The sequence below is a fragment of the Artibeus jamaicensis genome, unplaced genomic scaffold, assembly GCF_021234435.1.
Source record: "Artibeus jamaicensis isolate MK-2021 breed Jamaican fruit bat unplaced genomic scaffold, CSHL_Jam_final contig_332, whole genome shotgun sequence".
Classification (NCBI taxonomy): Eukaryota; Metazoa; Chordata; class Mammalia; order Chiroptera; family Phyllostomidae; genus Artibeus; species Artibeus jamaicensis.
This window is the reverse complement of record NW_026521788.1, coordinates 23,083,323-23,111,216: the sequence shown is the minus strand read 5'-3', so window position 1 is coordinate 23,111,216 and position 27,894 is coordinate 23,083,323. Positions and strand designations below refer to the sequence as shown.

The window sequence follows — 27,894 nt, the reverse complement described above, 5'->3', positions numbered from 1 at the left end:
ACCGAGGTTAGTCCCTGCTCGGTCCAGCAGGAGAGACAGACATCCAAACAACCACTGTGGCCATGACCATTTATTGCACACTTACTTATACTGGGCCCTGTGCTCGGCACTTCCCTGCATGCCCCCCTTTGCTTTAACCCTCACAACTGGTCTGCAAGGCAGGTATATTCATTTCCATTGAACTGAAGCTACTTGCCATGAAATACGCAACCAAACCTGCCCCCTAATCCCAGCTCCATTCCTGACTGGCCCTGGGCAGGTAACCTTTCTGCTTCTACGTCCCCCTGCACAGGATGGGAACAGCAGAGTGACCACCTCGTGGCGGGGGGGTTCCACATGGGAAGCACAGCGCTGGACAGGCGCTCTCAGGAACAGCAATAATGATGCTGACTTACTACTATCATCTCAGAAATAAGTCATTTTGTCTCATCGACAAGTCTCATCACCTGGAATACCCTTCTCCTTGCTTCGCCATCTCTGGTAAGGAGGTACAGGGAGGAAGTAACTTTTTTCTGTCCCTATCAAGTGCCACGGAGAGATGATGCAGCCTAGAGGGACCCAGGGCCGGGCGGCCCGAGTTCCGTGTCTGACCCTGCCCCCAGCCCGCTCCGAGGCTCGGGCGAGGACTCTCAGTCTCTGAGGCCACTGTCATCTCCTCTCAGCCCCACCCTCCCCTGCTCTAACCTCATCCCCACCTCATGGCTGGTCACCTGAAGCCACCAGCGACAAAGATCTATGCGGGACCTGTCTGTCACAGAGACAAGGGCAGCTTTGCTTCCTTTGCCTCCTTCCGGCCCAGCTTTGCTTCCACGAGGTAACGGTAGGGACCTGCAGGGGACATACTCCCTGCATTGCCCCTGTCCCCCCTCAACAGGGTATCTTGTCAGGGGTTAGAGTTAGTTCCCTTACCTTTTTGGGAAATTCCAATATATGAAAGGAGGCTAAAGGATCTCAGAAAGTACATGACAGTCATTTCAGAGACCCCAAATCTCCTCTAACACAATCGTCACCCCGTCAGTTCCCAAGCAAACAGCGCCTGTGCCCAGGGCCTGCCTCTCCTGCAGCACGACCGTCCCACTTCGCACGCCCTGGGCTGGAGTGGCTTTTAATACATTTAGATGAAGTTAGACCTCTACTTCCTTGTCTTCCTCTCTGTAAAATCACCTTCCCCAAGGACAGAGACCCTGGTCTACATCTCGAACTTTTACTGCACAAACAATGAGCCACAGGCCGGCCGAAGGGTGTTTCCTGCCTGCGGCACCACAGCTCTCGCCAAGGCCCCACCAGGCAAGGCCCCTCTCACCAGTAAGAAGACTGCGGTCCAGAGAGGTTAAGTCACCGTCCAAAGCGGCACAGCTGACGAACTGTAGAGTCCCTTTTCTCTGCCCTGCACGTCCAAGCCAGCTTGGAGTCCCTGGGCCCTGCTCCAGAGCTTTCAACAAATTGTTGCATTCATTTTTTTAAAAAAAGTTAGTGGACATGGGCACGATGGATCAGTTTGGGCTTTGAAGGACAGGCAGAACCGAGTTGGGCCGAGAGAAGACAGACCCTCCAGCACTTCCTAGAACAGCCTAGTGTGTGTTTCAGGGTGTGAAAAAAGAGCGAGAGATGGACATGAGCCTGGAGACATGGGACCGACCTCTGGGCTCGCAGGAGCAGTCATGGGCGGGACAGCCTGGAGGTAAGCTGGGAAACGCAGGCTGGGGCCAGGCGGTTAAAAACCTCAACTGCCCAGCTGAGGTGGATGAACTTGTCAGAACTTCAAGGACATGGCCGTCCCTGAGACTCCGAAGGCCCTCGACTCCTTGCTTCGAGAAGCCACCTGGCATCATCTGACTCCTGAGCTCACACCATTCTCTGGCCCAGACACTCTGGCTCCAGGGTCAGCTCCCCAGGGCACACCCGGAGGGCTGAGGGCGTGGCCCCAGGAGGGGGGGGCAGGGCTGACGGGGCAGCGCTGAAGGTCAGCAAGACAGGCACGCACCCCCAGTGGAGGCACTGAAGCAGCACTGCTGGGCACAGACACAGGCAAACACGTCTGAGCAAATTGGAACGACATAAAAGTCTATTACAGCAAATCAAACAGCAGTCAGCATGACAGCCATTAGCCTGAAATGAATACACGGGGACTTAATGAGGTCTGTCGAGGCTGGCTTGGTGAATTAAGTTGCCAATTCTAGCAGGATTTCCCTTTCTTTACGGACTTGAAAGCATCCACACTGCCTCGTTAGGGCTTCGACAAGTGAATTGCAGGGCCTTTCACCCTGATAAAATGGATAATTACATGGAGAACAGCTTAGTGAGGGGAGAGGGGTGGGCAAGAGGGGGACCAAGAACAAACAAACCCAAACACACCTGCCTGGCTTCTCCCAAGGCCCGGTCAGGGGCTTTCGGAGGGCAAGGGGGCAGGCTGGGGTGGGCGGGGGCAGAGAGCTTCTCCCAGGAAAGAGGCAGGGCCTGGCCTCCATCCTCCTCCCACTCACTCCTATTCCGGGCCTGAGGACGGGGGTCCCCATGGGCCACGTCTCCGGGCAGCTATGGGCAGGCTGAAAGTTCTCCTCAAAGATGGGCTGCCCCAGAGCCTCTCGGAAACCCTCTGGTGGGGAGGGCGATGGAGGTCATCCTCCAGGGCTCCCTGGCACCAGGGAAGTCCGTGAAAAATGCAGCTTCCTGGGCCAGCTCTCCCCAAACTACTGATTCAGAATTGTGGGGACCCAGGAATACAGGGTGGGGCAAAAGTAGGTTTACCATTGTTCATGTGGAAATTAATAAATAATTAAACAAGAACAAACTCTGGGCTTTGAGGACTCACAACGGTAAACCTGCTTTTGCCCCGCCCTGTGTGCAGCCTAACTAGTCCTGCCAGAAGTTCTGATGTGGCATGTGTAGGACCCACTGGCTCATTCCTTCTCCAACACTTGGTACTGAACGGCTTCTGAAACACATGGTTCTCCCACAACTGCTTGCATAACTCCAGGGCAGGGGAGTAGATCACGGAGTGGGTCTTATTTAGAAAGTTTTTCCTTATGTAGACCTAGAGTTTGCCTTCTTAAAACCTGCTCCCCATGTCTATCCCTGGGTTCTCGGTGCAACAGACCCAAACATACCGGGCCACTAGGGCTGGGGAAAGTGGAAGCTGGAAAGGTGGGTGCAGGTGGCTGGGAGGGCCAAGAGAGGAGCTGAGTGCATGGAGACAGCCACGGGAGCTTCTCTGCCAATGGCTCAGGGGAAAGGAAGGACTTCTATTGGATTCACCCTCAGATCATGGATGTTAGCCCTAGAACGGGGCCTGGTCCAACTTCCTAGTTAGCCACTGGAATTGAAGGCAGCAGAGGCACAGTGACGGGTCTAGAGTCTCACCTAGACAGTTGTTGGCACAATCAGGACTAGAACCCGGGTGTCTTGACCTCTAGTCTCCCTCTTTCCATGACACAACACAGGAGCTCCATCGCTCACATTGGCAAGATTCTGTGGAAACCCACCTCCTCCAGGAAGCCTGATGAGATTTCTCTGATCACTGGCAACTCCTCAGTATTGATGCTTCGCAAGATTTACAATGCCCCCATTTCTCTGGCTTGTATTCTCACTCTGTTCAAAACTGCAAGGCCTCTGCCACAAATCATGCTTCTCAAGGGCAGGCATCTGGGGTTGCCAGGGTAGCCTCAATGCAAACAGAAGGCCCTGGCCTCAACGTTAGGCTAGGGGTCAGCAGGTCCTTTGCTGGTACCCTGCTGAGGACTGAGTTAGGCAGCTAAATTCTAGCTCAGGTGACCAGACCAGGGTGGTCAGTGCCAAGCCACCTGAGGTCAGCAGTGGCCTGTCCAGCTGACACCACATGTGCACTGGCCACAGTGAGCATCCCCGATCGAGTGTCAGGCCAGCAAAGTGACCTGGGGATGTTTACACAGGAGCGAGTAAACCATGCGGGCCTTCTTCCAAGGACTGCGTGTCCTTGGCAGCAGGCCTTCTCGGTGCCCCCTCCTCATCAGATGGGCAGGCGGCAGGCCACCTTATCCTGCGTGCCTTCTGTTTTTATCAGATAAGAAGGGCTGTGGCTCAGAGAGGTGAAGTGACATGTCCAAATGGACCCAGCAATCTGGGAGCAGAGCAGCGGCTGAGCCTGGGGTCTCTTGGGGCTGGTTTGGCTCCCATCACTGCGCGTTGCTCTGGCCGCCCACGTCTCCATGCTGTGAGAGCTGGCACAGCACCAAGCCCACACCAGACACTCAATAAATATTTGTTAAATAAATGAGTGGCAGAAGAGGCTCTCTCCTTGGAGGCAGAGGCCTTTGGAGAATTCTCGGAGATTCTGACAGGGTGGTGTTGGAGGTCATATCTCCTGGCCCCAGCCCAAGGGCTGGCGAGGACTATGACCTCTCGTCCCCTTGCCATCACTGCTGCCTGATGCCCCTGAGAGGGAAGGCAGAGGGCAGCCATGCCTGCCAGGATGGCAGCTGAGCAATGGGTCCAAGGCTCATTAACTCCAAGCCATGCCCTTGGTTTCCGAGTCCAGGCCCGTAATGCAGGCTGGCACGTAGAGACCCTTAATTAAATTAGGGAGGCTTCCAAATGAGAGAGGGCCCAGAGCCAAGCTGCAGTCCCAAGCACACTGGCCAGAGCTCAGAGTACTGTGGCCCATGCTTGGGTCTGTGGGCTCTCCCTGATTACGTCCTGCCCCTCCAGGGGGTGGGCATGGGAGCCTCCGGTATGTCCCGACCCACGCGCCTGTCCTCATTTCCCTCAGTCTGGCATAAGCTTAGGACCCTTGACTCCGAGCTGAGCAAGGAGGGTCAGAAACAGGGAACTTGAGGGGCACGAAACAAGGCCTCTTCACCCCTGAGGGAATCCGAGGCTGTGCCGGGAGCCAGGAGGTATGAAACCAAAGCTGGTGACCATCTCTACCACTCTGGGCCTCAGCTTTCCTATCCACAAACTGAAGAGGTATTTTCCAAAGATCCTTCCAGTTTTCCTGGTCCAATGACCTATAACAAAGGGGCTAGGACTCAAATGCCATGGTGCCCACCTGCTTCTCTCCAGTGGATTCTGTCTCCCAGCATTCCTGCCTCAACCCTTCACTGCTGCCTCATCAGAGCCCCAAAGGCAGGCCTGAAGGACATCCGGCTAGAAGGTTGTTCCCCACCACCTTCAAGGTCTTTGAATTGCTAACTGCCAGTCAAGAAGTCTGCCATTAGCCACCAGGGAGAGGGACAGCAAGCAAAGAGAATCCTGGCACCATGGTGAGCCACCAGCCAGTTTATTAACGAACCGCTTATAGTGCAATGGTTTGTACTTCTCAGTTACTGGCAACGGCATGGTTTTACATGCACTCACTCATGCAAACACTCTCTGAGCACACAGGCGTCCCAACGCCGCCAAGGGCCAGCAGGACAGTGGGTGAGGGCAGGACTGGGGAAAGAAAGTCCCTTCCTGGAACTGCATGCTCCCTCCATCCTGGAGGTGGGTGGCGCTGTTCTAGCTAAAGCAGGAAGGTCTGGGGCTGCCAACCCACCTGCCCAAGGCCCACACCGGCTATGAGTGGAAGAAAACAGAACACAGCACAGGTCCCTCCTAACCTCCGTCTTGTCCCTGATTCCAGCTGGACCTATGGGGCTCCTCCGAGGCCAGCTCTCTCTCGGGCATGAGACTCCCACCGACCCGCTCTCCCTGATGAGCAGATGGGCCCATACCCTCAGAGAGGGTGCCCGAGCTGAGGGGTGGGCAGGAGAAGAAAAGCTAGACATGCCCTTGCCCCGGCTGACTCTTCACCCCACTCCCAGCAGCAGGCGCTCAGGGTCCCCCAAGTGTGAACCAGCAGCTCCTACCTCAGGGATGCGGACGCTGTAGGGCTGATTGTGAAATGTGGGCGCGTTGTCATTCACGTCCCCGACCTGAATGTTCACCTTCCGCGTGATCACCTGGCAAGGGAAGGGCAAGGCCTCTGTGTTGGCATTGGCTTCTGGCCTCTTTCCACCCGAGGAACCCGGATCAATGCTCCCCGGGGCTGCAGGGGCTTCAGGGAATACTCACCCCCTGGTGGTCGCTGACAGAGAACTCCACTGTGAACTCTGACTTGGTCTAAAAGAAAGGAAGGGAGGGAGGAGGGTGGAGTTAGAGAGATGTGCCGAGGGCCTGAGGCCTGAGCCCTGCGTGGAGCTGAAGACCTCCAGTATTGGCCCAGGAGCTGGTCTGGGACTGGGTGCCCAAAGGCTTCCCTAAAAAACAAGCAGTGCCCCTTGGGTTGGCAAAGTGGGTTCAGAATAGGAATTCTTCCCATAAAAGAGCAACGAGATTGGAGCAACAGTCTTGGGTTCTAATCTAGACTCGGCCTTTAAATTGCTGGGTGATCTTGAATAGGTTGCTAGACACCTCTATGGCCCCTTCCTCAAATTTAAGGAGAAAGAAGGAGCTGGGGTTTTACTCAAGCTCTTACCTTAATTTGCTAAGGACTATAGATTTGTCAATTTCTGTGTCTCTGGAAAATGTCCTTTGGTGGGGTCTGTTTGGGGCAGGGGTAGATTTGTCTATCCCAGGTACACATGCTATATTTGTATACCCCAGGGACCCCCATTCTATGGGGGATGAACCCAGGATCGTGATCCCTCCTGCCTATCTAGCCAATGTTGCCCCTAGCCTGAAGACACACCCAACCACCCCATTCCAACCCCAAGTCTAGCACTGGCCCTTGAAGGACACAGTTCAGGGAGGAAGATGCTGCTTCGGGGTCACAATAAGGCCTCAGAGGAAGGCCCCTAAAAGATGATGACCTGTCCTACCCCAGGGTCTGCTCCCCAGGTACCCTGCAGGGAAGGACTGAGGTCATACCTCTCTGTCCAGTGGCTGCCGGAGCCACACCACACCTGTGTCAGGCTCCACGGCAAAGAAGCGGGAGGCCTCCTCACCAGACACACCAAATACCAGGGGGTCATTGTCCATGTCTCGGGCCAGCAGCTGGGTCACAGAGGAACCTGCAGTATCCAAGGGAGAAGGCAAAAATGGGGGGTCAGTCCATTCCTCAGCACCTGGCTCAGGCTGCTGAATCCCAGTGGGGGGCGGTCACCAAGAGATCCCCAGCAGGTCACTGACGCAGCAAGGCCTCTTGTGGTGGCTCTGACCCAGGCTCCCCACCTCCATCCTAGCCACCTGGCAGCGTGTACGTGCCTGTAACAGGGAACCATCGTTCACTATGTATGTAATGGACAGCTGTGACTTCTGCCTGGACTTCCTTTTTCTGATTTTAATGTAGAGCCCCTTTCTGCAAGTGGCTCAGATGAGAACAGGCCCCCGGCTCGGCCCTGGCCAATCAGAGCATTCCATCTTCCTGGTGACAATGATTAGCTCAGGGATGAGCATGTGACCCAGGCTAGCCAATCAAAGATAACCCTGGGACTTCAGCTGAAACTATGGGGAAGGAGAGAAGCTCTCCTTCCACTGGGGTTGCTAAACAAACTGGCTCTGCTGGCAGCAGTCTTTGGCATGGCACAGGAAGGGCCTACCTGACAATGAGGCCAACGAGGAGGAAAACCGAGGCAAATGGTGCATGGAGAGAGATTCCTGTTGGTGTGAGGGTGTGCGGCCAGCTGTACCTGATATTAGCTCTGTCCTCTGGACTTCTCAGCTACGTGAACTAATAAATCTACCCCCCCCCCTTTATGCCTGAGTCAGCTGAGTTGGATTTCAGTCTTTTGCAAATGGAAGCACCCTTTTTAATTCAGAATATTTTATAAAACTTGGCATTCATTCAACAGTGACTAGGTACTGTCCTGGTGGTAAGCACTGGGGTACACCGAGGTTAGGGAGATGGGGCCCAGCCTCAAGGAGCTCCAGTCTAGCATGGGGTGACAAGGTCTAGTTCCTGTTCACACAAAAAAAGGTGTCACCCTTCACTCGGAAACAAAGATCTGGCCAGAGGACACCCTGGGCATTAGGATGCCTGGCCTGCAGCCCTGCCTAAGACATCCCTGTGTAGTGTAGCATCTCCTGGGGTGCACAGCCCTCCCTAGGTAGCCTTCGGATAGGGTGACACCCACCCTAGTTTGTCTAGGACTGAGGTAGAACACATACTAAAAACAGGAGGTGCCAAGCAATCGAATCAGCTGGTCATCATAGCTTGAGGTCTTTACTCTCCCAGGAACTGTACAAAATGTTAGGAGTGTGCAGTGTGTCATTTTCTTCAGAGAGAGTCTATAGTCTTCATCTGAGTCTCGAAGGAGTGGTTAGATTAGAACTACGGCCTTGGGTGAATCTCTTCTTTCAAAGCCTCAGTTTACCCTATAAAGTAGGATGGACACTCTTCTGGGAATACCGACTCTCATATTTACTGAATAGCTCTCAATGACCAGGCTAAGTACGGAGGGATTCCAAACTCTGGGAATGTTATCTAGAAAAGAACACTAATGAGCTTTTCCAGGTGAAATTTTCAAAGCCAGTTCTAACATGACAATGATAGCTAACATTTCTGAGCACTAATCATACTCCAGACACCAGGCTAAAAGATTCCCGTGTACAATGTAATTCAATCCTTACTGTCGTTCTCCCCACAACATGCAAGATAACAAAGTGATTAAGTCATTTATAATGGCCGCACAGTTACAAATGGCAGAGCTGGAATTTAAAGCCCAGGCCCACTGGCTTCAAAGCCCATGATTATTTCCAAAACTTTACATCCCAACACTTATCAGCAAATTTAAGATTTAGGACTTCCATGGACGTGACCCTATCAGACCCAGCCTGGAAGCCCGACACTTGAAGAAGGAAGATATGGAGAAGGGCGACGATTAGACTGTCGTGACATGCCAGACATGGTGGCTGGCCCATTGACAAATCCTCCCAGCGACTGTTTGGGAGTCATCGTTAACACCCATTCTACAGATTAGGAAGGTGAGGCTCAGAGAGGCAAAATAGCCTCTCTCTGCAACACAGCCAAGGAGGACATGGCAGTATCCAGGGCGATGGGAGTGGGTGAGAAGTGGGAGAAGAAGGAATAGAATCATGGAACAGAGTTGAAACAAAGTTAGAAACTACTTGGGCAGCCCGATATTCGATACTCCCATTTTAAAGATGGAGAAGCTAAGGTATTTAGTCATTTTCCCAAAGTACAATAGTGAGCAACAGAGTCAGGCCCGAACCCAAGTTTCCATTCCCTCAGACTGCCAGTACTGTGCTCTTTCTACGTGAGGAAGGCGGGGGTGCGTGAAATCACGGAGAAACCAAGCACATCTCCCCAGAGCATCTGTGTTGCTCAGTGACAAGCAATTGTTCTGTACTAAATGGAAATATTTGGGGAGCACAATGTAACATTTAATTTAAAGACACAACCTAAAACTGTAAAAGAATTTCCAATCTCCCTGAGACTTTCAGGGATACACATTTCCTTTTCATTACCCTTGAGAGTCCCTGGGTGGCCAAGTCTGAGGAACACAGCTATTTCCCAATGCCTTGGGGAAATTCACAGGGAAACTGAGGCCCACAGGGCCCTGCTTACTCACAGCACAGCAATGAGTTTGTGGTAGCCTCGCTGGACTGAACCCCCCACCTGCCGACCTCCTTCGGGGCCTAGCCTAGCCGGAGGGGGTGGGGCCAAGCTCCCAGCAGGCAAATGGGGGTTCTGGGAAAGCCAAACTGGCCCTCCAGCCAAGGTCGCATTTCTCGGCCTGATATCCCAGATGGCTCTCTGAGGCCCGAAGCTCAGGTCCTCCCAAGAAGGGGGGTGCTGGGCAGGACAGGGATGGGGCCGTCAGCTGCTGTCACCCACCCTGTAATTTCATGGACTTTTATCCATTTTCCCCTCAATTATGTGCTGCTTGAAATGGTCCTTTTCGGCTTCCTCACGGGCTCTTGCCTGCTCACGCCTTCTTTGTGTCCCAGGTAATTGCTAGTGACCTTTTCTAAGTCTACTAATTAAAGGTACCGATTTAATATTATATTTAAGATGAGATGCCCTGCAATTTTCCAGCTGGGCACCTACTCCCCCGCCCAGCACTGTGCTGCCACTCTGCAGAAGTTGGGCATAGCCCGGGCTTCTCCAGGACACAGGCCTTATTTCCACCAGGGCGGCTTCCAGCAACCTCTGTTTGTATCAGTCACACAGAAACGAGGCCAAGATGAGGGGCCCAGCTCCAGCCCAAAGCCTGGAGAAGCAGCCACTCAGCAGAACCAGCCCTGACTGTGTGACCCTGGAGCACATACGCCACACTCGGCTTCTTTCCCGCCCGGGGAACAGACAATGCAGCCTTGCAGCCCTGGCTGTGCGACTCCTAGAGTTTGTCTCGTTCCTCTGTCCTTTCTTTTCCTCCCTCCCTTCCTTCCTTCTTGTGGTAAACTACACATCAAATATATTCTTTAACCCATTTTAAACTGTACAGATCAGTGGCATGAGGTACATTCATAACGTGCGGTCATCACCACTGCCTGTTTCCAGATCATTTTCCTTTTTTGTATTTTATTTTATTTTAAAAAATTATTTTATTGTTGTCCAAGTACAGTTGTTTGTATTTTCTCCCCCCTCTCCACTCAGATAATTTTCTTCACCCTATAAAGGAAACTCATACCCATTAACAGTCACTCCCCACTCTTTCTCTCCTAGCCCCTGGCAACTACTAATCTTCCATCTGTCAGAATTTTCTTGGTCTGGATGTTTCATATGAATAGAATCATATGTGGTCTTTGTCTCTGGCTTCTTTTACTCGGCATGATGTGTTCAAGGGTCATCCGTGTTGTAGCATGTACTAGTATTTAATCCCTTTGTATGACTATTATTCCATTGTGTGGCTAGGCCACGTTTTGTCTATCCATTCACCAGCTGATGGACATTTGGGTTGTTTCCACCTTGTGGATATTGTGCATCGTGCTGCTGTAAACATGTGTGGACAAGGTTTCCTTCGAAAACTTGTTTTCGATTCTTTTGGGTATCAACTGGGGAGTGGAATTGCAGGGTTTTATGGTAATTCTACATTTACCTTATTGAAGAACCACCAAATTGTTTTCCATGGCAGTGGCAACATTTACATTCCTACCAGCGGTGGATGAGGGCATAGGAGGAAAATCAACAACGCACAGGACCTGGGTGGCCCAGTGCGGTGGAGAGACGCGAGCCAGCAGCACTACAGAGCAGAAGCTGTTGGTACCATGCCCACTATGCCTCAAAATATACCCATATCACACCCGCCTGCCCAACCTCCCATGCCAGCCCCAGGACCCTTGCCTGAGCAGTTCTCACCATCAGGGACTGCCCCACCCATACACAGGACAGACCGGAAGTGCCAGGGAGCTAACGTCTCTGGTAGCAGCGTTCAAAGAATGACTGATGTAAGATGGTGGATAAATGCCCCAGCTCCCTCACCTCTTGGGGGTTAGCTCAGAGGCCAGGTTAGCACACTGGCTCTCAGAGTCCCCAACAGGATTCATCTCCAGTTGCCCACACTGGTGACCTAGTGGGTAATGCATCTTTATGGCTTCCTTCCCCGCCTTGTCTCATGTCCTCACTTCCCCACCTATTTCCTGGAATTCTCTCCGCAGTAAAGTCTTTGTACATGAGTCCTCATCCCACAGTCTGCTTTTAGGGGAATGCACATAAGACGCTCCCTAAGACTGGCATCAGAATCACCCAGGAAGCTTGTTACAGTACTAATTCCCAGGCCCCACTGATTCCATTGGCTGGTGTGTTAACTTTTAAACAGTAACCCCCACTCTCCCTGTAAGAGAGTCTGGCACATAGCCAGGTTTGGAAGTCCTGAGACTGGTTTATAGAAGGATGATATTCAAATATTTAACAACGGGCACAGTACAGACATCAACCAATCAGAAAGGACACTGGCCATAAACAACCAGACCTGTGAGTACTGCCTGTAAGTCAGCCTGGTTTACAGCTCACATTTTAGATGCAGGGAAAAGCTCCTTAGGTCTCAGAATGATTTAAAAGCTCAGTCTCAGGGCTCTCAGCTCAATTGGTGCCGCTGGAGGACCCTTTGCTTTTGCTTCCCTGCCCTCCCAGGAAAAGGTAACCCAGTGGGGATAGCTAGCCCCTCTACTCTGTGCCCACCCAGACCAGGCTGGGGCCCAGCCTAAACTCACGCTGGGAAGAATAACTTTAAAGAACTTAAATTACTGTATACCCATGTTCACAGCAGCATTATTCACAATAGCCAAAAGGTGGAGGCAACCCAAGTATCCTTCAGTGCAAGAATGAATAACTGAAATGTGGTATACAAGGTCTGTCCAGAAAAGTTGAGCCATTATTAATATAACAAGAATGGTTTGTGAGACATCAATGTAACCTGGCAGCCAAAGAGAGTGGACTGGAATGAGCATGTGTGAACAATGATGACTTCACTGTACTAGTCAGCAGTGGGGGTGGTAGATGCTGCTGAGTGAGTATGTGTACTGTGTGCCTGTCACCTTCAGAATGACTGCATGAGCAGAGCAATGGATCTGCATCAGAATTTGCGATAAGCTTGAACATTCCTCTGCAGAAGCTATTCCAATGATTCAGAAGACTTTCAGGGACATTGCAATGAGTGCAACACAAATGAAAGTGTGGCACGAATGCTTCAAAGATGGTCAAGAATCTGTTGAAAGTGATCCACATTCTGGAAGGCCTGCAACAAGCAGAACACCTGACAATGCTGCCGTCAGCAAAGATTGGCCACTGATGGTGTGAGACCTAGAAGCTGATCTGGGGATTCCAAAAACTACTGTGTCCAAGATCCTGGAGCAAGATCTTGGCATGAAAAGTGTTGTGGCAAAATTTGTTCTGTGGCTTCTGCTACCAGAGCAGAAGGAACATCATGCTGCAGTTGCTAATGACTTGATTCAAACCCCTACTGATGAACCAGGTTTTTTCACAGAGGTCATAACCAGAGATAAGTCTCTGGTTATGTGGGTCTATGGCTGCATGATCTGGAAGTGAAGGTCCAGTCATCCCTATGGAAGTTGCCAGGTTCTCTACTCCCGGGAAAGGGGCGGTAAAGTCGCAGGCAAGATCAAGACCATGTTGACTGTGTTTTTGATTGGGTAGCTGTTGTCCATCACAGGTACGCCCCTGCAGGCCAGACAGTTAGTGAGGAGTACTACCTCAATGTTCTTCGTTGGTTGAGAGATGTAACATGAAGAAAACTGCCACAGCTATGGGCAACTGGTGATTGGCAGCTTCATCACGACAACCTGCCCACTCATGCATCACATCTCATGCAGAGTTTTTTGGTGAAACATCAAATCATCCAGGCAGCTCAACCCCACTACAGCCCAGATTTGGCACCCTGCAACTTCTGGCTTTTCCTAAAACAAAAATCACCTTTGAAAGGGAAGAGATTTTAGACTGTTGATGAGATTCAGGGAAATACAACGGGCAGTTGATGGCAATTCCAAAGGATTTTTGCAGTGTGTTTTGAACAGTGGAAGAGATGCTGGAACAACTGTGTGAGGTCCCAGGGTGCCTACTTTGAAGGGGGCTAAGATGTCACTATCCTATGTACAATGTTTCTTCTATCTTGTATCTTGTATCTTCTTCAATAAATGCCTCTATTTTGCATAGTACATAGCTGGATGCTTTCTCGACAGTCCTCGTGTATATGCCATGGAATATCATTCAGCCTTAAAAAGGAAGGAAATTGCGACGCGAACTAAGACATGGATGAACCTTGAATGTGGTGCTAAGTGAAATAAGCCAGGCACAAAAAGACAGATGCTGTGCGATTCCACCTCTGTGGCATTCAGAAAGACAGAAAACAGCAGGGTGGTCACCAGGGGCTGAGAAAGCAGGTGACGGAGAGCTGTTTAATGGGTGCAGGATTTAAGATGAAGAGAGCTTTGGGGACCGTTTGCACAACAGTGTGAATGTACTCATCACTGTTGAACCGCACACTTAAAATGGTTATAATGGTAAATTTTTGTGTTATGCGTATTTTACCACAATTAAGCAATTTAAAATCAAAATGAAAGCGTGTCCAAGGTCCTTGTGATCTCACCCCAGTCAACACCTCCCATGGCCTCTCCTACAGGCTCACCTGCCGTGGTCCCATGGCCTTCTTTCTGCTCCTAAGTAGTCTGGCTGCCTCAGGGCCTTTGCTCTGACCATGCCCTCTGCTAGGAATGTTCCAAGTCACTACATGCTGCTCCTTAGTCACCTCTCAGGCCAAGATCTGCCTCCTCAGAGAGGCCTTTCTTAAATACTGGACCACACAGAATCTATCTAAAGAGATGCCCGGTTACTCTGGGTCCCCGCACCTGCAGTCATGGCCTTCATAGCTCTCCCTCCCCTGGGCTGGTCTTGTTTATTCCCTTGACTTGCAGACTGCCTGCCCGGAGACCCCGGTCCACAGCCTGCCGTCCTGTTCCCTGTTGTATTGCTAAGCTAACACTGGGGCTGGCATCCCTGAGCCACTCAGTAAAGAGTCAGTGGGTAAATAAATGAGTCCTGCCAACTGCCTAGAGGTGTTAAAAGAAGATAGCTTCCAAAAGTCATGAAAATCTCTGAGCCGCAACAAGAAGAGAAAGTATAGCAAGTTAATTCTTAATTATGTACACTAATGGACAGGAAAAAGCCTGGCTAATCAAAACCTAATAATGCCCGAGCCAGTAGCACTTGGCTTTGGATGCAAGTGGAATCATAGTTGGGCACTGGCTGGGCTCCAGCCTCTCGGGAATTGGCCCCACACCCCATCCGGAGGCCCAGCTTCCCATTCTGTGACACTATAGCCCATCCTGGAGTCCAGGGTCCCAGGTTGGAGCGGGGACCTGCTCAGTGGCCAGTGAATGCTCCTGGGAGGTGCAGGATTGGCAGCCCACCCCTCAGCGGTGGCCTTGAGTGGCAGGCTACATCCATCTTCCAGGCAAGGGGTGGACAATCACAGCTTCCCCTGCTGGGCCCCTGCTGATTGCTGAGATGACTGTTATTACTATTATTGTTGTTATTTGCTGGGATTGCTGTGTCACACTCCCCTGGAGAGCTGTGCGTCATTGCCTGCTAGACTCGGGGTGGGCCAGAAACTCAGGCAGGGCAGTGGCAGGATGCAAGGCTTATTTTTTTCTGGGTGGGAGAAGTTGAGAGCTGTGTTTGTTCCCAAAATACAACGAGGGTACTACAGAATGAATGAAGGATATGAAGAATCCATCCATCAGGCCTCCTTGCTTTGTTTGACCTTGCAGCAGCATTTTCTTAAAGCAGACCTTTGATTGTGCCACACCCCCTCAGAACCATCCCCGCTGCCCCTCCAAATTCCTGCAGGATTAAAACTGAATTCCTGCCACGGTGGCCCATGTTCCTCCTACCTGTCCTCCCTCGGCTCCTGCCTGCCCTCCCATCTCACGGCTGCAGAGGCTCAGCCCACCAGACTGCTGTCATCCCTCCAGCATGCCGCAGTGTCCACACCTGTGCTGCTGGTGTTCCTTCAGCCTAAAAGGCCCTTCCTCCTCCCCCTGCCTCTCAAATCCCATTCACCTTAAATGCACACCTCAAACACCACCTGCATCACAAAGTTCTCTCTTCTCTGTGCTCCCTGATTCATTGTTTGTACCTCTACACAGCAGGGAGAGACCATTGGCCCTTGAAGATGGAGTCTGATGTCCTGGGACGTGCTTAGCAAATCTTCCCACCCCTCCATGATTAACTATCACTCCTCTCTTAGGGCCATCTGGCTAGTAGTTTGTTCCCCTGCCCATGCAGACATTACTAATCAATCACAACTTCCTTTTCTGATGAGTCTATATCCAACTTCAGAATCCTTCACAACACTGGGTTCCATGCAGTCACTACTAATCAATCCTAAAGGCATGTGAGAACAAGCCTTTTGCAATCTGTGACCTAAAAGCACTTCACATCGGCCCTGATTTGCTGTCCCTTCCTATCCAGAGGCAGAGGATCTAGGGCCAGACTCTGCCCCTATCAGACTCAGGGCATCTTGGAGGGAGATAATCAGTCTTGAAGTCTTCAGGCAAACTCAGAAACAGGGGAGCCCTATGGCTAAAGAAAGAAGCAGAAGGACAAAGTTCCTTCTCATTTTATAGAGGGAGGATCAGGGGTCCCGGCTGGGAGACGGCTGATGGAATGGGGCTGCTCAGTGGTGAGTAGTGGAGCCAAGCAGCAGCAGATGGCAGGCCCCCAGCCCCAGCCCCAGATTACAGGCTGGGGGTCATGACCAAGCTTTCTGAGACTAACCACTCCTCCCCCTCCTCACAGCATCAGGCCTGCTGCATATCCCCCACCCCAGCTGGAGGAAAACCCATCCTCCTTCTCTTGCTCCGGAGGGCTCTGGCTGATCTGGCCCGGTTTCTGCCAGAGCCAGGGGCTCCTGACCTCCCCTGTCCCCTGGGATGAGCCCCCTAGAGCCTGGGCTGGCCTTGGAGACTGCACCTCATTTGTCTCTCCTCTGGGATAAGACAAGCCAGTTAAGTGCCTTGATTCCTGGGAATAATCTCATTTGTCTTAGGTTCCCCCCTTCTAGCTCTTCTGCCTTCAGCCAGGCCCCTTCCCTGTAGTTATCCTGGATCTTGAACTTGGTTTGACCTCAGGGGAGCCAATTTTTGTATTGCATTTTTTTTCTTTCTGTTTTGCCAGACCCTGCCTACACATACCTAGAGGAAGCTGAGTAAGCCAGAGTGAGATCTGACCCCGGCCCCTCTCTCCTGAGAGGCAGGTGACCTCATGACTGCCCTGCACTGACCAACGTCCTCACTCTCATCGGAAAACCCCTGCCCTAGATAGAGGGAGCTGCCTCTGTCTCCAAAACCCAGAGGCCATCTGCACACCTCGTCTCCTGTGGCTCAGCCCACTCAGGGCAGACAGCATGAACTGTCAAAGGGAAGGGGAACTGGCATCCGTTAAGCGCCTGTGGGGGCTCAGAACAAGCCACCAGAGATGCGCTTCTGTGGTAGGCAGGCTGTGTTGAGCTACAGGCAAATTTGGCTTCAGGTTAGGAGAACTTGAATTAGGGGCCTTGCCCATAATAAGAGATTATCAGGGAGCCCTTTTGACCCACCCACCTGTATGGCAGGAAAAGCCTTTACTGACTAAACATCTGCTCTTCTATCACCGCTCCCCCCCTGCCCTCCTGCCCCCCTCCGCCAAGGACCCTGTGGAGGCCCCAGGGCACTGTACCGGATCCCGAGCTCAGAGGGTCTGCTCTCTGGCTCTGAGCCTCTCCTGCAGGTGGGGCCTCTGTCTCATGTATGTGGGGCTCCCATGCATGTGCATGATTAAATTTGGCCATTTTTCACTTGCCAATCTGCCTCATGTCTATTTGAACCTTGAGAGTAGAGGAAAGTTTGTTCCTCCCCAGCACCGGGCTCCGTTCTCTGCGGTTTTCATCTCTATCATCCATCTCTCATAGTGGCCACACAGAGAGGGGCCAGTATCCCCACTATGCACTGAGAAAGCTGAGGCTCAGAGTGGGAAAGTGACCTACCCAAGGTCATACAGCTAGAGCAAGGGTTTGAACCCTTCTGTCTGACTCAGAATTCCTGCTCCCTCCCCAACCCTCACAGTTCTGATCACGAAGAATTCCCTCCAAGCCCCAGTCCAAGCAGCTAAATGCTGCCTTCTGCTAGCCCCACAGAGACTGACCCCCATGAAGACCTCCAGGCCCCCATGTTTTGGACTCTTCCATGGTGCAGGCTGCTCTGGACCTCTGGTTACTTGGCTGGCCGGAAGGTGAGTGCTCAAAGCAGGGGCTGTGGGAGGTCCCCTCCACCACCCTGGCTTTCCACAGCCCCTCATCACCTGCCAGCACCACAGTGATCTCCTCCTGAGAGTCAGAGAAGGGAAGTGGTTGGCTCACCTGGGCACACAGGTGTCAGATGGCCAAGGGGGCAAGCTGATTCACCAGAGGAGGAGACACTGAACAGAGCAGGATGGTCTAAACTCAGAAGCTCTAGTGGTGAGGGATAGTAGACGCTACATGTTGTTGCTTTAAATTAATAAAGTAAGAAGATTAGACATTAAATGCCAATATTTAAGGGACCCGGCCCTGAGTCTCAGACACCTGCAGCTGCTCTGATTCTGGCACAACACAGCAAATGAGAGCTGTCACTGCCAAGGGCTGCCCGGCCTGGTAGGAGGCACCGGTGTGCTCTAAGCCCCTGTAACCTAGAGAGTCACAGAGAGGTTACGTTACTTGCCTAAAGTCACACAGCTTGCACGTGGCAGAGCTGGGACCGTTCAGTCATCCTTCCAACCCTGTGCCACCGCAACAGTCCTTTACGCAGCAGACAGTGCCCGTGCACCCGCTCCACCCTGGGCACCGCCCTCGGCCGGCACTGCCCATACAGCAATGAACACAACAGACAGAAGGCCCTGGCCTCCTGGAGCTGACATTCAGTGGGTAGACCTTCGTTTCCATTGTGCCACATGCTTTTCCTGGCCTTTCAGGGGCACATTGGGAAGCACCAGTATGCGTGTGGGGTCTAGTCACAGCTTGGATGGGTGAGGAATGTGTTCCTGCTGCTCGGCGGGTTCACAGGCTGAGACCACCCCCCACCCCAACAGGAGCACTTCTCATCCCGGCAGGGAGGTGAGGACTTGGGGCACAGGATCACAAGGCCCAGGTGAAGCTTTGTGAGGAAGGCAGCCTCGGTGAAATTCCTGTGCAAAGACAGAGGGAGACAGAAGGGCACAGAACTAACGGGGCTGGCACCCAGCCACGACTTCCTGTGACCATGGGCAAGTTATCGTCCTGAGTCTCCCTGTCCCCACTGACACCGTGAGGAACTGGTGTCAATGGTCCTCTCGGATCATCGAATCCAAGCTGGACAGATACGCCATGGGCCACCTTCCCACACCAGTCCCGGTCGTGGTTCCGTGGGCAGCGTGTGGAGAATGAGGGGGGGCTGCCTCTGAGTCCACTAGGGAAGAAGGCCGTGATGCGTGGAGACCCTGACGGGAGTCGGGTCGGGGTGGCTGTCTGTGTGCCACACGTCCGCATTCCTGACGAGGCCCAGGAGCTCATTCTACAAAGCCAGAAGCAGGGCTGGGTGGTTCAGTGGCTTGTCCACCCTCACCCAGCCAATAGCTACAGTGGGGAGAGCTGACACTCAGATTTGTCCCCAGCTCCCCAGTATTCTTCCTACTGCGTCACATTAAGGTCCCACCCAGTTGAAACATCTATACGGTTATGATTCTGTTTGCCACACACTAGGTACAATACAAAGTGCTGTGGAGAAGAGGAGGGGACAGACGACTCGGCCTGGCCGGCAGGTCTTTGCACACTGGGTGACACATTCTGGGTGGCCCAGCAGCCGGGGTCCTAGGTAGACTGGATCCTCCTTTCTGCTCAGATACAGCAGCCTGAGAACGAAATAGCCATGAGAAAGGGGCCTCTGGAATGCCGTGCGACCTTCCTGAGTCCTTGCTGCAGCTCCCCGGCCTGCGGGGGTTGGAGCCCTGTCACAAGGGCTGGACAGCCGAGCGTAGTTACCAGATTTAATAACAGTGATAATAGAGGGGTGGGTATTTTTTTCCCTTCTCCTGAAACTTTTCAATTCATTGAACTGTTCAATTAACTTTACAAAAGGAAATGTGGGAAAATGACAGGCAAATTGAACTTGACATTATCATTAAAATAAACAGAGCACTGCAGGTCATTAAAGGCTCACAAAGAGATTACCCAAACACTCACAGACCTGTGCTGACTCTTTCCTGCTCCGGGGGACCCTGGCACTTCCCTCCTGCCCTGAGCTGGCACACCCTGCCTGTCACCACCTACAGGCCCCCTGGCTCAGAAAGAGGCCATGCTAACGTCACTGGTCATCACAGGCCCCCACCACCAATGTCAATGCCTGGGGAAAGCCAGAGCACTGCAGGGAGGCCAGCCTTTGCGAATAGGCCACTATCTCCAAGAGGTCCTTTCCTTCTGCTACAGATGGTGGGGTGCCCTAGCCTTTGGGGCCCCAGGCCTGGCTGCATGGTACATTCACGTGTGGTGTTTTTTCAATTCCAGGTGTCCAGCTATACTCCTAGACCAAGTACATCAGAGTTCTCTGGGGAGGGATGCAAGCATCAGGATTTTTAAAAACCAAAACCAGAACCAAAAGTCCCAAAAGATTCCTGAGGACAGCCCTAGTTGATAACCAAGATCTAGATAATTCCTGAGGTTCCTTCAGCCTTCAGGACTAATCCAAGAAACTATGACTAAGGAAAACCCATAGGTCAGTGGTTTCCAAACTTGTCAGCACCTTGGAATCACCTGGAGCTTTCAAACACCTGTGCCCATGCCCCACGCCGCATGGCTGGGGTTCAGTGGTCTAGGGTACAGTTAGGCTTTGGGAAGTTCTCGGTCCCCAGGGCATTCGAATGTGCAGAGTGAACTGCTCAAGGTGACCTTTTCGCTTGACCAACAGGAAAGCCAGTTTCCTGATGATCCTCCTGCATGAGACCCCCATGGCCCTGAGTACGTGGGCGCTCCCAGGCACTTTCAGCTGAGGCCAATACCACAGGCCAGTTAGAAAAAGAAAAGCAATTATATTCTCCATTGCCTCTTTCTGTGTTCAAAAATTTCCAATCCCAATATTTGAAAAAGTTAATTCATGGCTTTGAAGTAGTGAATCTCAACCTGATTTCATATAAGCATCACTTGGGCAGTTTCTAAAAAAAAAAGAAAAATGCTCAGGCCCTGCCATTTAAGAATTCTGTTTTAATTAATTGGTTTAGTATGTTGTTTTATGAGGTCAGTCCAGAAAGTATCCAGCCATGTAACATGAAAAATGGAGACATTTATTGAAGAAGATACAAGAAACATTGCACATAGGACAATGACACCTCAGTCCCCTTCATAGTAGGCCCCTTGGGACCTCACACAGTTCTCCCAGTCTTCATCAACTGCCCTGTTGTATTTCCCTGAATTTCATCAACAGTCTAAAATCTCTTCCCTTTCAAAGGTGATTTTTGTTTTAGGAAAAGCCAGAAGTTGCAGGGTGCCAAATCTGGGCTGTAGTGGGGTTGAGCTGCCTGGATGATTTGATGTTTCACCAAAAAACTCTGCATGAGATGTGATGCATGAGTGGGCAGGTTGTCGTGATGAAGCTGCCAATCACCAGTTGCCCATAGCTGTGGCAGTTTTCTTCATATTACATCTCTCAACCAACGAAGAACCTTGAGGTAGTACTCCTCACTGTCTGGCCTGCAGGGGCGTACCTGTGATGGACAACAGCTACCCAATCAAAAACACAATCAACATGGTCTTGATCTTGCCTGCGACTTTACCGCCCCTTTCCCGGGAGTAGAGAACCTGGCAACTTCCATAGGGATGACTGGACCTTCACTTCCAGATCATGCAGCCATAGACCCACATAACCAGAGACTTATCTCTGGTTATGACCTCTGTGAGGAAATCTGGTTCATCAGTAGGGGTTTGAATCAAGTCATTAGCAACTGCAGCATGATGTTCCTTCTGCTCTGGTAGCAGAAGCCACAGAACAAATTTTGCCACAGCACCTTTCATGCCAAGATCTTGCTCCAGGATCTTGGACACAGTAGTTTTTGGAATCCCCAGATCAGCTTCTAGGTCTCACACCATCAGTGGCCAATCTTTGCTGACGGCAGCATTGTCAGGTGTTCTGCTTGTTGCAGGCCTTCCAGAATGTGGATCACTTTCAACAGATTCTTGACCATCTTTGAAGCATTCGTGCCACACTTTCATTTGTGTTGCCTACTCATTGCAATGTCCCTGAAAGTCTTCTGAATCATTGGAATAGCTTCTGCAGAGGAATGTTCAAGCTTATCGCAAATTCTGGTGCAGATCCATTGCTCTACTCATGCAGTCATTCTGAAGGTGACAGGCACACAGTACACATACTCACTCAGCAGCATCTACCACCCCCACTGCTGACTAGTACAGTGAAGTCATCATTGTTCACACATGCTCATTCCAGTCCATGCTCCTTGGCTGTCAGGTTACATTGATGTCATGCAAACCATTCTCATTATATTAACAATGGCTGCACTTTTTCCAGACAGACCTTGTATATAGTAAGTCTTCATTTTAATAGGTTCTGTGACTTTAACTGAAACAAACTATAATGAAACCACTTTTGCCATAGGCTAATTGACATAAACAAGAGTTAAGATGGCATCTCATCAACATTATAACAAAGGGACACAATGAAATGATGTCATTGGAGGAGTAGGCAAAGTGTGCAGCCAAGCTCAGAACCACTGGGTCCGAGTTGGTGGTTCTTTAACCTGAGCCTTCATCAGAATCACCCACAGGGCTGGTTTCCCAGGCAGGCTCAGGGGCCACACCCAGAGTTTCTGGTTCAGAATTTGCATTTCTAACGAGATTCCAGGTGATGCTAAGGTTCCTGAGCTGGGGCCACAACTATGCCAACTACAGGGTTGGAGCTTCCATGGGCTCAGGTCCTGGCCACTTAAGTTCTTTTCGATGGTAGTGCGGACTTCAGAGTCCCATCCCCTTCTGTGCTCCCACTCTTCATCCCTTGGCCAGAGCCAAGGCCACTTCTTTTCACCTCTCTACAGAGGGAAAGGAAACTAAGGAACTAAGAAAGATGAAACCAGAAAAGCAGGTGAGAAGACACCCTTCCCTCACCCCTGCTATCACTCCCACTTCCCTCTGTGAAGGAGGCCAGAAAAGTCCCTCTGGAAATCACCTCCTCTAGAGGAGACTCATAATTACCCACAATGATCACAGCACCACGCATTGTGCCCTAAAATTAATATATCACGTTGAGAATGATATCGCACTAATTTATCACAAGATTTATGAAACTTGCACTTTTTCTAATGAGATTTATGCAAATGCTGCTCTTGTCACTGTTTGTGTTTTTAAAAGTTTTGATGGGGAAGTGGGGGTTCAGCCAGCTGGCAGAGGCCGTGTCCCCACTCAGGGGTTGAGGGATGGGGCTCCATGGAGAGTCCCACACTTAGGTGACCCAGGTGAGTGAGCCCCTTTCCCAAGTGGGGAACACTGTGCTCACCCCCAGTCCCATCTTTCCTCGGGTCCGGGGCTCTCAGTGGGCTCACCTGCAGCCTCAGGTGGGAAAGCAGTTACAGGTGGTGGGGCTGGTTCTCTAGGTGAGCACAGGCCTCTCCCATCTAATCAGGGGCCTTCCAGACCCTCAGTCTCTGAGGGCAACTCGGGGTGACAGTGTCCCACTAGCCAGGGTATGAGATAAGAGAGGCACCCAGGACGTAGCATTTAAGGTGGCACTCATTCTCTGGTGCTGACACTGTACTTGCACAAGTCTCAGAGTGTCCCCTAAAATTTTGCACTGGGTGTGCCTTGCTTGCCTCATCTTAGTCCCAGTCTTGCCGCTACTACCATTTATTGAGCACCTGCTGTATGACAGGCACCCTGTTAACTACTTCACATTCACTGTCTCATTTAATATTTACCACAAATCTGTGAGGAAGGTCTTTCCACACTCAAAGGAGGAGATTAAGTCTCAGGGAGGTACAGCAACTTGCTCAGGATCAGACAGCTGGCAAGAAGCAGAGCCAGGATTCATACCAGGACCACCTGACCCTGAAGATGCTGTTCCTGTTCAATCATGGCCCAAAATGATTCACGGAGGCCTTTTCTTTTCTGGGGGTTTATTGACACCCCATATCTCCAAGGGTCGTATCCCACATATTCAGTTACCCAGGACACTGATGAAAAGCAGGAAACTAGCCCCACAGGGCTCTGAGCAACTGAAAGTCATTATACCAAAGTCTACACACTACATTTCGAGCTCACTGTGAAAAAGAGAGACGTGATCAGGCACTCGCTCAGAGCCTGTTTATACTTACTTTACATACACTTATAATTAAATTGTCTCTTTGTTTTTCCAATTCATAGAAATATCAGGGAGGTACAGGAACAATAACAAGAAGCAATAAACAACAGCTGCTTCTACTCACAAAGGGGCAAGATTAAAACTCCCTGAAAAGTAAGAACTGAAAATAATCTGAGTCCCTTCACTAGCTTCTGTCAATGACAATGCATCATTATAGGGAGCTATTCATGATGATGTGTTCAATGATGTGCCGAGAAAGTGCTAAGTGATGAGTCATCCCCATGTAGGAAGGCAGGTACTATATAATAGATCTTAAGAATATTCCATGCAAGTCATTATAATTAAAAAAAGATTTTGCACTTAAAGAAATGCTTCCCAAAGTGTATTTCACGAATCATTAATTTCCTTAGAGGCTAACGGTACTCCATGAAAAAGTGTTCTTTGGTCAAGAAGATCTAGGGAACATTGCATTTAAAAAAAATTTAAACAGGTTGCAAGACCTCTCGGAGCCTTTATTATGCTAATGAGCATTGTGAAGCCCTACAAGGTGATGGAGAAGATCCAGCTTGCCCCAACTTTATTTGGCCGAGAAACCCTTTCTTCCAAGAACATCTCAAAGGTCATCAGTGGTTCGGAAAGTAATTGGTGAAACATTCGTCCAAGAACTTTTTTGGATGCTTTTATCTTTTCTTGGGGTGAGTGAAAAGATGGATGGATAGATGCATGGATGGATGGATGGATGGGTGGGAGGGTGAGGGGGGTGGATGGATAAATGAGCAAATGAACAGATGAGTAAAGGAACAAATAACTGAGCAAGCTGTTCTCATCCTAAGGAGCACATAAGAAGCTCTAATATCAGAACCTCTCAGACAGAGGGGGAACATGAGCACAGGGTCTAAGACCATCCTTCCAGATGATTCAGCCCATCTCCCTGCCAGGTGTGAGTCACTGCTTCATGAGTAGGGAACCTGGACCTCTTTAGCTTGGCCGCAGGTGGGCTGCTTTTCACTCAGACCAAATACTGAGCACCTGAAATAATCATACTGACTCAGTATCTGCAGGATTCCCAACACTTAGTGAGTACTTTCCTGGCTGCCAGTTCTGGGTCTTCCATGACCACACCCCCACACCTGGCCGGCCAGCAGCTACACAGTCTTCCTGTCTCAGAGACCATGGCTCAGTGCAGCTGAATGATGGGTCCAGAGTCAACCAGTGCGAGTCAGAGACCCAGGTCCCACTCCTGCTCCCACCTGTGTAACCTAAGCAAGTGGCACTACTTCAGTGGCCTTGTTCCTGCTTCGGAAGCCTGTGGGTCAAGTCAGACAACAGAAGAGAAAGCACTTCATAAACCCCAGACATTCCAGAGAGGCTTTGATTCCCCCAGCACTGGTTCTGATAATGCTAGAAGTCATACCAAGGAGAAGCCATACCAAAACATCCCCTAGGAGTGTATTGCTGTCTTTGTTTGAGGAGCTGAGAAAAGGGAGAAAGAACCCGACAACCTTTCCAGTGCCTAACCTGCCCTGACTGAAAGGATATCCCTTTTTTTTTTTTTTTAAGATTTTGTTTATTTATTTTTAGAATGAGGGGAAGGGAGGAAGAAAGCAGGGGAGAGAAACAGCAATATGTGGTTGCTTCTCATGCACCCCTTACTGGGGACCTGGCCTGCAACCCGGGCATATTTCCTGATTGGGAATCTAATCCAATCATTGTGACCCTTTGGTTCGCAGGCCAGTGCTCAATCCACTGAGCCACACCAGCCAGAGTGGAAGGATGTTCTTTAACTGGGCAAGTCTAGTTTTGATTTAGGCAGATGGTAAACTTCTAGAGCCCTTAGAGGTTCTCTTTCCATTGGAATCAGGATTCTTCTTCCTACTCCCCTATAGACAGAGTTGAAAGTTCTTGAGCCCTGTATTGTGGAAATGAGGGACATTGATGGGTGGGAGGCAGATTCAAGTAAGTGAAGAGTTGAGGGTGGGCTGCAGGGTGGTTCCCTTGCCACTTAGCCAAGGAACTGCCCCCATATTTGCTACTTACATGCTTTTGCACCCACAGTTGTCACCCATGATTTTCAGTACCTTCATCTCTGAACATTATGTGTGTGCTTCACTTCTAGGAACTTGTGGGCAAGACTCTGGGCTCTTTCTGTTCTCTCTCTCGCTCTTTGGCTGGATCTGCTCTCTGAAATTGTTTTCTGAATACTGCTGGTGCTCCAAAAAGCCTAGAAAGGGAGGTAGAGGACTTGTGCTTCACCCCTTCTAGGTCCCTCTGTCCTGTACTGCAGACAGGGCCTGGGGCTGGGCAGCCAGTGCCCAGAGGGCTATTCCTCACCAAAGAAAGCATGTCACAGGAGGCCAGAAACCTCCTATCACCACAAGGCAGATGCTGGAAGCACTGCCTGCCTTCCCATCCCCACGTCAGCAAGGATCATGTGGTACCACGTGGACCTATACACAGAGTGAGGGACAGAAAGCCCCTGAGAGTGATCTCCTGGGGCTGCTGTGGCCAGGACCTGCCCTCAGTCCAGTGGAGAAGGGGAGCCTTTGGCTCCAGTGAGAACCACATTCTCCAGTGAGAATGTCAGAGCTCAATGGGGTCTCAGATATCACAAAGTGCCCTTGGGCTACTAACAGGGACACTGAGGTCCAGGATGGGTGAGGGCTGGTTGAGGTCCTATATATAGTGGTAGAGTCAGGACTAAACTGGCTCCCCTTGGTCACAATTAATTTTTTAAAAAATTTATCTCTTCCAAAATGTATTTCCCCCAATCATCAACTTTGCTGCATCCACTTCCTCCCACAGATTATACAGAATATATCAAGTCAACATCAGAGAATAAATGTGAGATTTCTAATTGCACCACAAACGAAGGGCATAGATTGTGACCCTCGTTTAGGTAATTAGAAAAACAAGTCAACTCCTCTGAGAGCAACTCACTCAAATCAACCATCACCACAATGGTTCAGCGACAGCCCTTATGTGGTAAGCATGTGCTGAGGCTAAGGTCAAGTTTGGAGGGTGACATTTTGTTGAACTTCACCTACATGCCAAAGACTGTGCAAGTCTGTCTACCTGACTGGGAACCTCAAGGTTTTCTGAAGGTGAATAATGTTTGCTAGGGGGGGTACCGTGGGCAGGGAGCTGGAGTGTTAGTGGTGTTGGGTGAAAGGTAGCACTGGGAGAGAAGTCTAAAGAAGCCCAAGAGAACCTCATGCCGCCGGACCACAGAACATGCTGGCACGACTCAGCAGCGCCCTCCCAGAAGCCCCACCTGGACCACAGAGTAAGCCTTGCTCCTGTGAGCCTTCCCCACCCAGGCAGGGGGCCGGGGCCCTTCCCTCCCAGCAGGCAAAGATGAAGGGCAGAGACACAATTCTAGAATGGTTGCTGTCTGGGGTCACTGTCTAAGGTGAGTTAGTGGGGCTATGAGAGAGAGAATAATCAAAGCCTTCCCTATACCCCCACCACATGGCCAGCCTGAGGGGGACCCTCCAGGAAGACCTCCATCAACCACTCTTAACCCAGTGTGATCACATGACCCAAGGGGCTGGCTGCCTCTCTTAATCCATGCCTTTGGGACCTCTGGCCATGGGGGTTTCTAAATGGCACCCAAAGTCTTCTTGGTTGGTGAATGTTGGTCAAAGGGTATAAAGTCTCATTTATGCAAAATGAGTAAGTCCTGGGGATCTAATGTGACTGTAGTTAGCCATGGTGACTATCATTAACAATACTGTATTGTGCACTTGGCCACCCTTAATAAGACTCATTCAAGGAGCCTCAGTTCAGCTATCAACTATTGTGTTGGAAAGTCACTTTGGTCTCAGTTTCCATGTCTGTAATGTGATCTTCCATTCTGCCTACTAATCCACCCATTAGTTGCTCACCCCCCCGCAGCCTTTTGTTACTCAGTTAACATTTACCGAGGATCTATCACGTGGCCTCAGTACGTGTGCCAGGACTAAAACTAGATAGTGAGATCAATAAGGTCATAATATGTTTTTAAAAACCTGCCCTCCAACAGACTACAGCTTAAATGGTCTTGGTTTCTAATTCTGGCAATATAGCATAGGTACCTGGATCAAGCTGAAAGCTGAAAACAACTAAAAATACCAGGTAGAATGTTTTAAACCTTATTACATAGATAAAGAAGTGGACAAGAAAATAAGAACTGCTTAG

At 50.7% G+C, this 27,894-nt stretch overlaps 1 protein-coding gene across 1 annotated transcript in view; it reads right to left on the bottom strand.

Moving 5' to 3' along the window:
* The window catches only part of CDH23 (cadherin related 23), a 416,092-nt gene that overhangs the window by 290,530 nt on the left and 97,668 nt on the right, over window positions 1–27,894 (bottom strand). The window contains exons 4-6 of the mRNA XM_053663874.1: window positions 6,823–6,965; window positions 6,028–6,075; window positions 5,823–5,915 (exon numbers count right to left, since the gene is read on the bottom strand). Coding sequence (XP_053519849.1) covers window positions 5,823–5,915; window positions 6,028–6,075; window positions 6,823–6,965 — 284 coding nt within the window. The remainder of the gene's footprint in view (window positions 1–5,822; window positions 5,916–6,027; window positions 6,076–6,822; window positions 6,966–27,894) is intronic.